Genomic DNA, 13244 nt, shown 5'->3' with positions numbered 1-13244 from the left:
CGCGTTTGATTCACATTTGACCCCGCTCGCCGGGTCCTGCTGCCTGCCGGTGGAGATGTTTGGTTTAGCCACAGGGCGCGCGCCGGAGGAGGAGTGGATAGTGCGGCTGCCGTTGTGTGACAGTTAAACGCGGCGCTCAGACACACAGAGCCACACTACCACCACCAACACCACTACAACCTGGAGACACCACCTCTACAGTGCGCGGTGCTCAGCCCGGGGATGTGACATGACTTGTCCGAGTAAGGTACACGGCACGTTCATCAACCGTATTTATCTTCCAATTACACATCCAACACACGTGATTTTAAGAGTTTGATTTAATAGGTTTAAAATTTTTATACTAGTTTACTTATCTTTTAGCTTGAATAACGTCAGCGTGCGGGCAGTTTAGCTCTTACTATTAAAGCATGCGCAGTGCACGTGCAACACCACCTTTTTCACTGGTCATATAAATCATATCAATTACGATATTTATATGATTAATTCTGTATGCCTGCCATAGGGTAAAAACTAGTGAGGCCTATTATCAGGTTTAGTTTCCGAGGAAGGAAAAAATACGACTTTATAGCAGTCTTTTTAAGGACATTAAGTTGTTTTAAAGCTTTTCTGCTCATTATCCCACACTTGTTTACATAAACAGACTTTAATATCATTTGTTTTTTAATAATAAAATTAACTTGACATTTAGAGAGTTAATGCCATACTTGTTGAAGCACACTGATTCTTCAGGTTGCCTCAGTGTTGTCAGAACTTTGTAATTTGCTTTCAGTGCTATTAGTGTATGTGTGTTTGTGTGTGGCGTTTTATGACACAAACAGGTGTAATTTTGTCAGTGTCGAGACTTTCAATGCAAATAGTACCAAGTCTTTAATGGTTGTGTAGAGGTTCTTTGCCTTTCTCACCTGAAGTGACTTTCAACACACCTTAATTACTGTTTTACTTGCATACATGTAGTACATGTGAACCAACAAACAGGCAGGTGTGAGGTGAGCAGGCTTGAAGAATGCAAACAGGAATCTCAATTTAAAAAACAAAAAAGAACCCGAAAAAGGGAAAAGAAAAATTTTAGTCTCTCAACTTCAGCCCCGTTCAAGTGTGATTGAGTGTTTGCCTACAACAGGTCTATTATTTATTTGAATCAGATCCCTTTCTGTCAAACAGCTGCCACAAGCTGTGATTTTTTTTTTTTTTCATAACAGAGCTGATAAGAAGCAGCGATAACAGCAGCATGGCTTTCATGGCTCACACTGCATGACAAAAGTATGTATGATGTCAAGTCCCGGGAGGCCTATAGGAAATATGCAGAAATGTGATTCGTCAAATGACGGCAGTTATCACTGTTAAAAAGTTAGAAACCAGTCTGTCATGAGACTGTTTGGTAATAATATGATCTCCTAACATCACTGCTACTGTAACGTATGCCCTGTTCAGCGCATTTAACACAAAACAATAATTTTTTTGTAGCTGTTGCACTATTTAAAAATATTTTACATCATTTACCAGACAACTTGAACAACAACCAACAACCTGAAATTGGCTGAATCTATACCCATGCCTTGTCTTCCTTATTATTCAATATTCAGCTCGTATTGAAGCCCAAGAACTGTAATTTTGATTTTATTCCTGAATTAGGTAAATTAAACTGACAGGTGTTTGATTTGGCATCGACCTTGATTGTATTTTCATTTATTTAGTCATTTTGTTTTGTCACAAAAAAGGGAGCAGATGCTGTGTGATGTGATGCCACCTTAGAGGCACCATTGCTGCACATCAATAGGCCTGTGATGATCAATAGGGATTGCGTGATGTTTTTGCATTGATTATAGAAACGTGAGCCGATGAATGGAACCGGATTCCTCTCCGGGGGGGAGGGGGGGGGGGGGGGGTGTTGTGCTGTTCCTGTTCGGAAGAGGAAACTGAAGAGCTGCAAAACGACACAACACACCCTTTTTTGCATGAATCTGTCGCTAGATCACTCCTCCTCGCTTCCTCACTCACTCAAACTTTACTTTTTTATTGAAGAGTCTGAAGGCTCTTATCAGCCGCCTTGTGAGGTTTTTTTTTTTTTTTTTGTGAAATGGGCAAGCTGCTGTTTCTTCTCAGTTCAATTCGACCAAGTGCCAAGATACCATGGTAAGCTCTGTTCTTATAATGTGGGGATACAGTAACATGGAGACCCTCACTGACTGTGAAATGGTATCTGCATTCTCTGCATTCTTACTGAGCTTGATCAACAGCGAAGCACAGGCGCTTATAAAGCTGGGGTTAGAAGAGACAGAGCTGGATTTTCTGCTGCTTTAGAAGATGATGGGCTTCGAGAATATGAGTTATGGCTTGAGATCATCTCTCACAGGTGGTGAAAGGTTCACAATGGTCCCTCACATGTAACACCCGCGAATGGAGCTAATGACACCGCTCAATAAATACATTTACTGTCCTCAGCGCGGTTTGAAAGCTATTGCTTTTTGAAAGCGAAGTGCTGCGGATGCACTCGACTGCCCGCTGGAACTTCTATAGTGTTGCTCTCGGCTGGCGTCAGATCTGACTTTATCATGTGTTGTGTAACAGTGCAGGTATCATTTTGATCTTAAAAAAACTTGAAGTGTGTGACAGCAGGCTTAGTACTGCCGTGCAGTCATATCTCTGAGGTGTGTGTGTTGCTTGGTTAAGTTCAGTGTTCATGTGTGGTTGCTTTATGACACCACTTCAAATTAACCCCAGCACGGTTGGATATAACACAGAAAACTAAAGAGATACAGCAGGTAAAATGTCACATTTAAAGAGACCTTGCTTTATATTGTTTAAAAAACCACTCAATTCAGAACAGCAAGTATTGAAACTCTGATTTATTTTTGCTTTATGAACACTAGGAGCTTCCCCTGATACTTAAAACCCCTTACTTCTCTTTATCATCTTATTTATTTAACTTTCTAGCACCCATCTCTGTCATATCATGAGATGGAAACTTTGTGTGTTGACCGCTAGATCGCTGTTGTTCATGCGATAGCTTGTTTTGTCTATGTCCGTGTGAGCCATGCATGTTGTGCATAGCGGAGAGTGTGAGCGAGCGTTTGGATCCCTCCTCCCCCAGTGCACCGCCGGCCCCCTCTGTCGCTTTAAGTCCTGCCCCTCAGAGCCAGCCAACAGCAGCTGTTCCATATTCATCAAGCCCTTGAGTCTTAAAGAGCCCTATCCCGACCATGGAAAGAGTCATTCCTCTTGCTCGCACTCTCATGCTCTCTCCATCTTAGCGCTCATCCCGCTGCTGCCTGCGCTTCTCTGTCTCTCTCACTCTCTCTCTAGCTTTCTCTCACCCCCCACCCCACCCCCTTTTTACCTCTCCTGTCGATCTGTCCCTCCCCCCTTCACTCTCTCTCTTTCCCTCTCTGCCTCTCACACATACACTCAGACACACTCTTTCTCTCTCTCCCACTCATATATACATAAACACACGCGCATACACAACACACATGCTCAGGCACACACACGCCCACTCAATCCATCAGAGTCCAGCATACCTGTGCAGGCTGGGGGGAAGCGGTGCTGGAGGGGGTTTTCGGCAGCGTTGTCTCTGAGGGTGCTTTGCTATCATTTGGGAAAGAAGCGGGTCTCAATTGTTTTCTCTTTCCTCTTCCTCTCATTCCTGGAATGCTAAAACTGGACTGATGGACATTTCAGAACTTTGTCTTCCAGACCCTCTCAGCTATCATAACCAGTAGGTGCACTTGTTTCTCTGTTTTCCCCCTTTTATTTCTTTTTTAACCTCTGCCGTTGATCCCTTTGCTTTTTCCTGTATTTTCCTTTCATTTTTCTTCTATTTAAAAAAATATAATCTGCTCTTTACCTACTCTTCTTTTACTTTTCTACTAGTCGAGGCGCTGAACTTTTAACTTTCTAATTCCTGGCTGTTCTTTTTGTATAGCCTCTTAACGCCAACTCAAACTCCTTACCTGCACTTTTTTTCCCGTTCGTTGTTTTGAGGGATTTTAAATATCGTTGGACTTGACAGGATTGAGCAGCAGAGCAGGTGCAACTGTGTAAATGCGTGTATGGGTGTGTGGCACATCATGATGTATGTTTTATAAATATCTTTCAGAGCATGGCTGATTGATTTAACTTGGCCCTTTGAAGCAGTGTGTGTGTGTGTGTGTGTGTGTGCGTGTGTGTGTTTTCCTTTTTTCTTTCCTTTTTTTTTACTCTATAGAATTTGGGGGGTGCCTGTCCAGTTTGGTTAGGAGCTTGTTTGCTGATGGCTTTGTCCCTAGATCCGGCCACCCAGGCAGACTGAGAATGATATTATAAAGAGGAGAGATTAACGTGAATCCGTAGAACTGGAGAGGATAAATTACACGCTGTAATATATATTTGTAGCCAGGCAAGACGAATGAAAGGACCCTGTAACCTCAGTCAGGCGGCAGGTCTGTCCCAGTCAGCGGCGTGCCGGGCAAGCTGCTGTCTCGACAGCTCCTGGCTGCTGGGACAGTCTGGGCTTACAGTGCCTTCACCAAACTTTTTAAATCAACCAGTATCTTACATTTAAAACAAAACAAATTACCTTTAGTTAAGGTATTTTTTGTATCACCAGTTTTCTTTGTAATTATTATTATTCTTTTTTAGAAGCAGTTTTATCATTATGGTACAAATATATCTAACAACAACCAATAACAGATATAGTATGAAAACCAGCCTCTAAGACATTTGGCTGTTCTAAAGTTTTTTGTTATGAATTTAAGCAGGTTATAAATCATATATTTTGTAAATGATAATAATTATAAGGGTTATTATGTAGAAGTTTAAAGAAATTTCAGGAGCTTTTCCCAAATTAGACAGTGTTTTATAATAATTTAATATTTTTGGTAAATAATTTTTTCTTGTTAGTGTTGTTCTCATATTATTCAGTTTTACCATAAATAAGATATTTAGTTTTTTTTAATTAATTAGATTTTAAAAAATGTGAAAATCATTAACAGAAAACAGTTAGAGCTCAATTCTCTTAGTGTTTCTTACTTTTTTGACTTTTTTAGTTTGAGCTTTAATCACTGCAAATTCAAAGTTCTTCTAGGATACTTATGAATAATAAGGAATAAATGGAATCATCTCTGTTTTTTTCCCTTAAGATGTATTTTGTGTAGTTTCATTCTTTGATACATCTTAAAATTAAATTAAACAAACCCTAAAAAAGTGAACATTTCTATTGCATGTCAGGTACGATGGGCTCAAGTCATAATGTCTTTTTTGTATTCTTTTGTCTGTATTTCCTAATTAGGAAAAGAAAACCACTGCAATTTTTATTTCTTTTAGAAGAGCTTTACATATTTACACCAGTATGTAATCACATATTTAAGTTTTCATTTTTTAATGGACTCATTAATGGTTTCCTGTAAAATCCAGTTTTCAGCAGAAATTGAACTATATGAACTGCACAAGGTGAAACATTAAACATTTAAATTTTAGGACATTTTCAATTATGTCGAAAAGTAATTGCTTAGTAAGTCTTTTAGTTTAAATCAGTTTGATCTTTCAGGTGTCAGAATTCAGATTTTTTTCATTGTATTTCTTAAAGAAATTACACATAATCTAGTATTTGTTTTTCCATTTTTCAGGTGTGAAAGACGAAGTTTATGTAGCTGTGCTGGGATATTTTTTAGTAATACTTAAAGAGTGAAGTATATTTATGTTTGTTTATTATCAGAGATGTAGTTATGTTGTGCTGATTTAAAATCTGTCTAAAATAATAGGAAACATTAAATATAATTTAGTGATTATGCTGAATATAAATAATTATATTTGTACTTGACGGTGAGCAGAAAATCTACTCTTTCAAAGCTCAGTTGTGAACAGGTGTTTAACATATTAGTAACTTTTTACATTTCTTTTGAAATGGCAATCAGTAAACCTAAAATATCTTAATGAAGGAATGCTCAGCAGTAATGTGAACGTATATCAATCCCCCAAAACAGTTAATTTGTGGGCTCTTTTCAGCACATGCTTGTGTGCTGCTGGTAATTTTGGCTCAGCAGTAGCTCTCTGCTAATTATGCACTGGTATTTGCAGCCTCTTACTGAGCGCTGGATGCGGCCGCGATGCTTAAGTGAGAGGATTAGTAGAACGTATGTGCTCTATGTTATTAGCACAACAGTGTAGTGCCGTATCACTGTAGTACCTATACTGAACCGAAGGCATCAATACTGCCTGGGAATTAGCTGGAAGGAGAGTTTTTATCTTTTAAACAGAGAGATGCTTCTCTTGTTTCTTTAATGTTGGAAATCAATTGAAAAGAAACGTCGACGTTATTGCAACTTGTTCTAATAATGTTTTATGTTCCCATTACATTCGCCCCGTTTTACAGTTTTGCTTCAGTTGTTTAAATCCAAGTGTTTTTTATCGTGTAGTGGAATTAGATTCTCTGCACTCACTTGTGTTGCACTGGCTGTTGCACTCTCTTTAGAAACCAGCTCTGGTTGAGGATTGCAAGTGTAAGTTTTTCAGTGCTTGTTAGAAAACACAACATTTGAGTGGCAGCGAATTGAGATGTGACTTCTCTCTGCTTCTAAATGTTCCATCAACACCCAGGCTTCCCTTAAGCCCTGGCAGAGGCACTGCAATAAACTAACTAGGCTATCCAATTTCCCTTCATGAAATAAGAGCTTTTTAATGTATTTTCAGAGAAGCAGAAAGAAGTTAACACACAGTGATGAATTAGATTTCAATTTATTTGACTTCATTCCCAGCTTGCTGCATTAAAGCCTGCAAACACCCATCTCTAGCAGTCCGTCCACTTGATTCTTATTAGGTTTCAGAAAACAAGGCGAGGGAATTGCATTAGTGTATCTTAAGTTAAAAGCTCCTTGCTCTTTGACCAAGTGTTTCATTGTTATAGGGTTAATCAGATTTTTGCTGTCTTCATGGAGATGCTATCACAGGCTAGAGGCAGTGGTGGGTAACCAAAGCAGCCGTGCACAGACGCTACCCAGATGGGATCAGCTTACGGTAATTTGGTTTCAGAATACATTACCAGAAGAAGCTCCTGGCCGAGAATTGCCACCCCGCTATGAGCCAGGAGCCGGTGGCCTCTGTAGCTGCAGCATGGAGCCCAGGCAACCCACCTGTCCTGCTCTTACTTGCCTCATCTCCCAGAGCAAATGTTAGGAGTTTTTTTGGGATGTGTGCCTTTTAAAGAGAAACCTAATGTGCTTAAGCTCAGATTTTTGCCAAATTCTAAATACTTCTTCCTTGTACCAACAGGGCTTTGTTGTCCAATTCATTAGAGAGATTCCTGAGTCCACTGGCCACGCTGGAGCCCTCTCATTTCTGGTATCTAGTATCATTACTTTCACTGTAAATATGTCACTCAGCTCAAGCTGAGCGGGGGGAGCATGTTGTCTCTCTCCAGGCCAAATGGTGATGCAGAGTGTGTTGGCAATGTCTAGATAGTCTCAATTCTGTAGCTTCAGAGGTATTTGGGTTCATAGTTGTTAGTGCTGAGGCTGGCTTTTAAGGAGCTGCCAAATCAAGCACCTTCTTGTGTTGCTTTATTTCCCAGGTCATTAACTGATAAAATAAAAGGACAAGAGAAGGTTTCAGGATCCAGGCTGGTTCTTTTTTCTGTATTTCTTTACTCTAAAACTTACTAAAGACCAGATTCTGAATGTTTCTTTTTAGTATTGGTCAGTTTTGGAAGATCATGCTTTCATAATAACATGCTCTCTCTTGAGAGCCTATTTGATATTTGGCCTTTACATCTTTTCATGATTACTTACAATACCTCTTTGGCTATTTTATAACATCCACCTGCACAGATATCACCAAATGTCACTGCATGCGTCCCTCCTGATTTCTCATCCATGGTAACCTTGGACACCTCCACCGCAGTGTGAGAATCTGTTTAAAAATAACCAGGCCCATTAGTCTAGAAGGATAATGCTAGCCTATGTGGGCTCTCATGCCCTTGTGGCAGCAGAGTGCTATCACTGACACAGTGCGTCAGCACTTCTTCCTGTTGCTCCAACACTGAAGGGCTCCTCTTCATTTACACACATCCATGCATGCATGCATCCTCACACACACACATACATACAGTCACATACACACACCTACAATAGAAAGCGGAAATTGGGAAATACACCACGGTCAAGAAAAGAGCCGTTAGCATGAGCTGTTGAGTGTTGCATTACAAGAAAACACCACACGGTGAAGATTAAAAGCAAAATCAGCCGTGATTACAAAGTTTAACATTTTTTGTGCAAACATTTTGCTTTCTATTTGATTGCAGTCACATTGTGCGACTCCAGGTTCAGTAATTCACACTTAGTTAAAAAATGACATGACGTAAGGTGGGTAACGATATGGGTGTTTATCATTGAAGGCTATTAGTATTGAGCGGTCAGTTGTTTGAAGGTTATGTTTCGGAGCAGTAATTGAAATGCAAAATAACATTAAGATCGATGCTTAGCTTTGTTTATTTATGAAATCAATATTGGAAGCGTCCATCACTGAAGCAGCTCTGATTCCTACTGACAGCTTCACCAGGTCTTCTATGCATGGTCTGCGTGAGCCTTCCACCCATTACAGCTTTTAGAGGAATAACGTTTTTTTTGTCATCGCTTTTTGGAGAGCTGTTCGAATGTTTCAGGTTCATGTGCTGAAACACGCAGAGCACAGCCTTAAAGAAAGCTGTAGGGCTCAGCTTCATGAACTGCTGAAATTGTTAAACTGAAAACATGCTGCGTGTACAGAGGCTGTCTTACGGGTGTGTCTACGAGAGAGAGAGAGAGCACTACTATTGCTTATCCCAGATTTGCCCTGGGCAATTAGATGTAACCAATAATCACCCAGTAACAGAACAGTGTGCAAAACGCCGGTCAGTGTCTCTGTGCTTACATATTTGGACCCTGCTATTAGAAAAATAAAAGCAACTTTTGTTTGAGATTTTAATTCATGTAAAAAATAAATAAATTAAAAAGCAGCGCAAAAATATTTGAATGTCTTTGTCAAATAAGAGTTAGTGAAAGTCTTAAATGTAAGAACATTTTACACATTTAGTCTTTGGTGTTGTTTAGACTTCAGTTTTTTAAATGTGGAGTCATTATAAATGATAAATACAGTATACTGTATAAATCAGAACAAGCTTCTAATTTTTGTGCTCGGTTTCCAAATAACCAAATTCTTGTCTGCTCTCCAAACTTTTCAGTGACACAAATATGGAAGCAAAGGGAAAATTAAATTATAACTCAATCTGAAAATCAGGCTGTTCACCCTTACTGTCATCAAGGGCAGTTTTTATTAGAGGTTAACATTTTTTTACAACTTTTCTTGTCATATAATAATTAAATCTGATAACTGACAGATTTGTTAGTGTAAAAGTGTGTGTGTGTATTCCTCTGCATCTGCCTTCAGTTTATACGACCGTGTGCTTATATGAGTATTTGCCTGTTGGTCACAAAACATGTGCACATTAAAACGTCACCTTAAGAGACCGCCCTTGCATCCTTAAGTACAATCAAACGTTCACACACTGAGTGGCTGCTTGTCGAAATGTTGAGAGGCCCCCTCTCCCACTACATCCTGTGACGCGAGACGTTGGTAAAAACCGCGTCGCACGTTTAGATGTCAACCCCCCCACCTCCCCACCCCTGAAGGAGATGCATTAATTCAGGAAATATCCCCAAAGTTTAATTATTCCTGAATGGTGTGGTGGTGGACACAACCATATAAATCAGTTAGGCCCACCCGCCTTTTTATTACCAGCACTATTTATGGAGAATGTGTGGCAGCTGGTAGAGATGAGCCTGTAAAAAGCTAGAGGCTATTGCTGTGACTGTGTCGACTGCTGTGGCGTGTGACAGTCATAACAATGGTGTTTCTGAGTAACAGCAATTCGTTTTGGAGTCGTCTGAATTGTGTGCCTCGAACAACGCTTTAAACGCGAGGAATCAAGTTACATCTTTAACTCACAGATGTCGTATCGCGCGCCGCGCTGTGATTGCTCACTGACCGTGAGCCTCTGCAAACGCCGTCACGTCTGAAACACCTGATAAACCTCCGATTTTTGACCTGTTAATTTTGCTCTAGCATTTGTGTATTTACGCGTGTGTGTGTGTGTGTCTGTTTATATTTGTGTCCTCTTCTGATAAAGGGGATAATTTGTGGTGGAGGCAGGATTGGCTCTTTGTTTTAGGCAGGTAGAGTTTCCTCCTAAACAAGGACGGCCTATCAGAAGAAGATTAATGAAGTAATTTCATGCATGGCTCTATGCCTCCGTCCCCCTCTACGCACAGTGACTGTGTCTAAACCTGTGATTTACATTGCACTGTGTTAAATAGCCTTAACCCTTTATAAAAATATTTCTTTCTGTTTGTGACACACACAGGCACACACACACTTAGACACACAAACAATAAAAAAAATCATCCAGCACAGCTTGCAACTTTCTGTGAAAATTAGCCCTGTTTTCTCTCTTGGTTTGCTCCACAAATATCTCTGAATGCTCTCTGAACTGCAATGCATGACTTTTAGTTATGCGCAAACTTTTTTCTTTTCTTCATTATTCAAATTTTATAATCCCACCTCCCTCCTCATGGAGCGTGCTGTGGTTGATATCTGTTGGCTTTTTACTGGATTTGTTGCAGTTAAGCAAAACTTTAGCAGTCGGCTTTTATCGTGCAAAACTGAACGTGCAGTTTTTTTAAGAAAAAGTGTTAAAGTTCAGATTGTATTGAATCACACTGTTCATGAGGATTTGCATAATATATCACTATAATGCATTCCTGAGAATAATACATTATCTTTACAATTTTAGAAAAAACGACTCGTTGTTAGTGCATTTATTTGCACCGTGCTCTTATTTGAGTTTTACAGCCAAATTTAATTAAGCAGTTTTAATAAATGTTCACATTTTTAAAACCATCACATGACAAAGAAACGGTTTAGTTAAACCGTCTGTAGTAAAGGGGAGAAACCTCCATGTCACAGTATCGCAGGAGAACGTACTGTGATATTGTTGCCTGTGTATCGGTAACATATCACACAACACAGGGTTGTGTCCGATGTCATCACCTAACCCCAAGTTTTCTAGGCCCCAAGGCTAATTTTTTATTTTTTATTTTTGCCATGCACCATAATTACTTTTTGTAGTTATCAAGAGCCATTGTAAATTCATGTTGCTAAATTATACCATGACTGTGCCACATAATGGATGTAATGAAAAGTAATCTTTGGTAACGGCACGGCAGGCCGGAATTATCCCTGAACTTCCTTTTTTACATACAGCGTGATGAGCTGTCCAACTCTGCAGAGAGCCGTTCCCACTGGTTCTGCATAGAAGATTGTTAACTCCTTGCTTTCTGTCGTAAGAAGTTTAGACGGCGGTTACTTCCCCCCCGACCCCCCCACCCACACTTCCACTGACAGAAGCTCTGTCATTAGCCGGTTGCTTCCCTCAACATCCTGAACTCAGCCCCTTATAAGAACAAGATCTGCCCAGAGCGGCCCAGACAGTTTACGTCAGACAAACAGCAGCGCCTGTGTCACGAGAGGCCCTCTCTCTTCTGCCAGCAGCGTCTCTAGAACAGGAAGGAGCGGGAGGGGCGATCGATAGATGTGATCTGCTTCTTGGTCGACTCTATCTTGTGGTGCTGCTGGAGCGTGGGGCTCATGTTGTCGTAGTGGAGTGAGCTCATGGCTTTATAAAGACTACAGTAACATCGCTGTGAAGCAGCTAAATATAATCCTTTGCTAGAGCACCACGGAGCAGCAGCAGCGCAGTCCCTGAGAAGTGGTAACCCTGCCCTGGCCCCTGTAGCCTCCTGACTATCGATCTGGGACCCTCACTCCCCATCACAACAGTAAACACTCTCTTCTCTGTTTCTTCTAATGTAGCCCCTCACTCACTCTCTCTTTTCCTGTTTTTTTTTTCCCTCCGCTTTCCTTTTGTTTGCCTCCATAGATCTGCAAATCATAAATCTCTGTCAGCGTCTTCTGAGTGTCTGGCACATCCGTTAATAAAGATGCCCCTCCCCTCTCCTCAGGTCCACCCCCTCCTCTCAGTCCTCTCCCTGTCTCTAATGAATGAGAAACTCCAAAATCAGGGGCCTCTTCCTCATAGATTAGAATGGGTCCCTGTGGAGTGCCGGTCTTGCCTCCAACCAAACCACCGCCGTCAGCCACACGACACACCGCCAACCCCCAAATTTCCATCTTTCATATTCTGTCTGCAGTGCAAATACACACTCGCATATGAGCGCATAAACCAATCTAACAGACACACACACTTATGCTCATTGCCCCAAGAGTCTTTTGGCCCTTATTCCCCTGGTGGTCATTAACCTGGAGCCAGTTAGACAGAGAGAGGCACACTCCATATTTTGGAATCTCCATTCCCTTCCTTTCTCCCAGGGGCCAAACCAACCCCTCCTTGAGCCTCGGTCCTTTTTCATTTACATTTTCCCCCGTGTGAATGTGCGGCGAGCACCCTTGGTGGCTTTCAAGCCTCTGTGCGTATTTCTGTGACTTTTGTGGGGCCGTGTAGATTTTGACCATGATTTTCGCTTTTACAAAAAAATGAGTCCCTGGCTCTGTGTGTGTGTTGGAGCGGTAAAAGGTGGCAGTGGCCCCTGGAGGAGAGGTCAGCGTGGCAGCTGCCAGCGGGTTCTTGGCTGTGCTGAGGAGGCTGCGCTGGGCTGCAAGGGGGTCTGTCAGGAGCTAATTGAGTTCGTCCTGCCACCGCTGACTCTGGGGCCAGTGGCTTATCAGGCCACATCGCCTGAGGCCCACGAGACAGATCTGCCCCTACTGGGGCATCTGATATCACCATCGCCCTGCCTTGAGATGTCAACCCCCACCGCCTACCCGTTCTTCCCCTTCGCTTGTGCAGTCTGATCAGGTAGCAGGAGTGTGACACTCTAAGATGAGGTGAGCAAATGTTATAAAAATTGTGTTTTTTGGCATCTGGCGGCCTTGAGAGTGAAAAGGACATGAGGAATGTACTCGCTGCTTGAGTTGAGTCTCTAGCGCAGGGTTGTACTCTGTGCTTGGGATTTATACATGAAACAGGGAGAGCGTGGCAGTCACACAGAGAAAAATGGAAGATGTCACTATCCTCCTGAAGAGAGCTGCTAGCTCTCAGCAGGCATACTTACAAATTGGCTCAATTAGATCCTGAATGTTCTCCGTTCTCATAACAGTGTCATCCAATGTTCAGAATTTCGCTCGCAGGCAAAGGGAAAGAGTGGAGATGTTAGGAA

General features: G+C 41.4%; 1 protein-coding gene across 8 annotated transcripts in view; it reads left to right on the top strand.

Annotated features, from left to right (window-relative positions):
* The first annotated feature begins 24 nt into the window (after positions 1-24).
* esrrb (estrogen-related receptor beta) overlaps positions 25-13244 on the top strand; it is a 45008-nt gene continuing 31788 nt past the window's right edge. The window contains exons 1-2 of one of the 8 annotated variants that reach the window (XM_082515240.1): positions 25-242; positions 7249-7317. Coding sequence is in view for 4 of the 8 variants with exons in the window: in XM_082515234.1 (XP_082371360.1) it covers positions 3669-3718; positions 7249-7317 (119 nt within the window). In the remaining 4 variants the exon portion in view is untranslated. Of the gene's footprint in view, positions 248-3168; positions 3719-7248; positions 7318-13244 lie in introns of those variants that run through there. The other 7 variants (XM_082515238.1, XM_082515234.1, XM_082515235.1 and 4 more) reach the window with 7 other exon arrangements.

This window comes from Aulonocara stuartgranti (genome assembly GCF_965226115.1).
Source record: "Aulonocara stuartgranti genome assembly, chromosome: 19".
NCBI classification, from domain to species: Eukaryota; Metazoa; Chordata; class Actinopteri; order Cichliformes; family Cichlidae; genus Aulonocara; species Aulonocara stuartgranti.
This window is presented reverse-complemented; position numbering and strand designations above follow the sequence as displayed.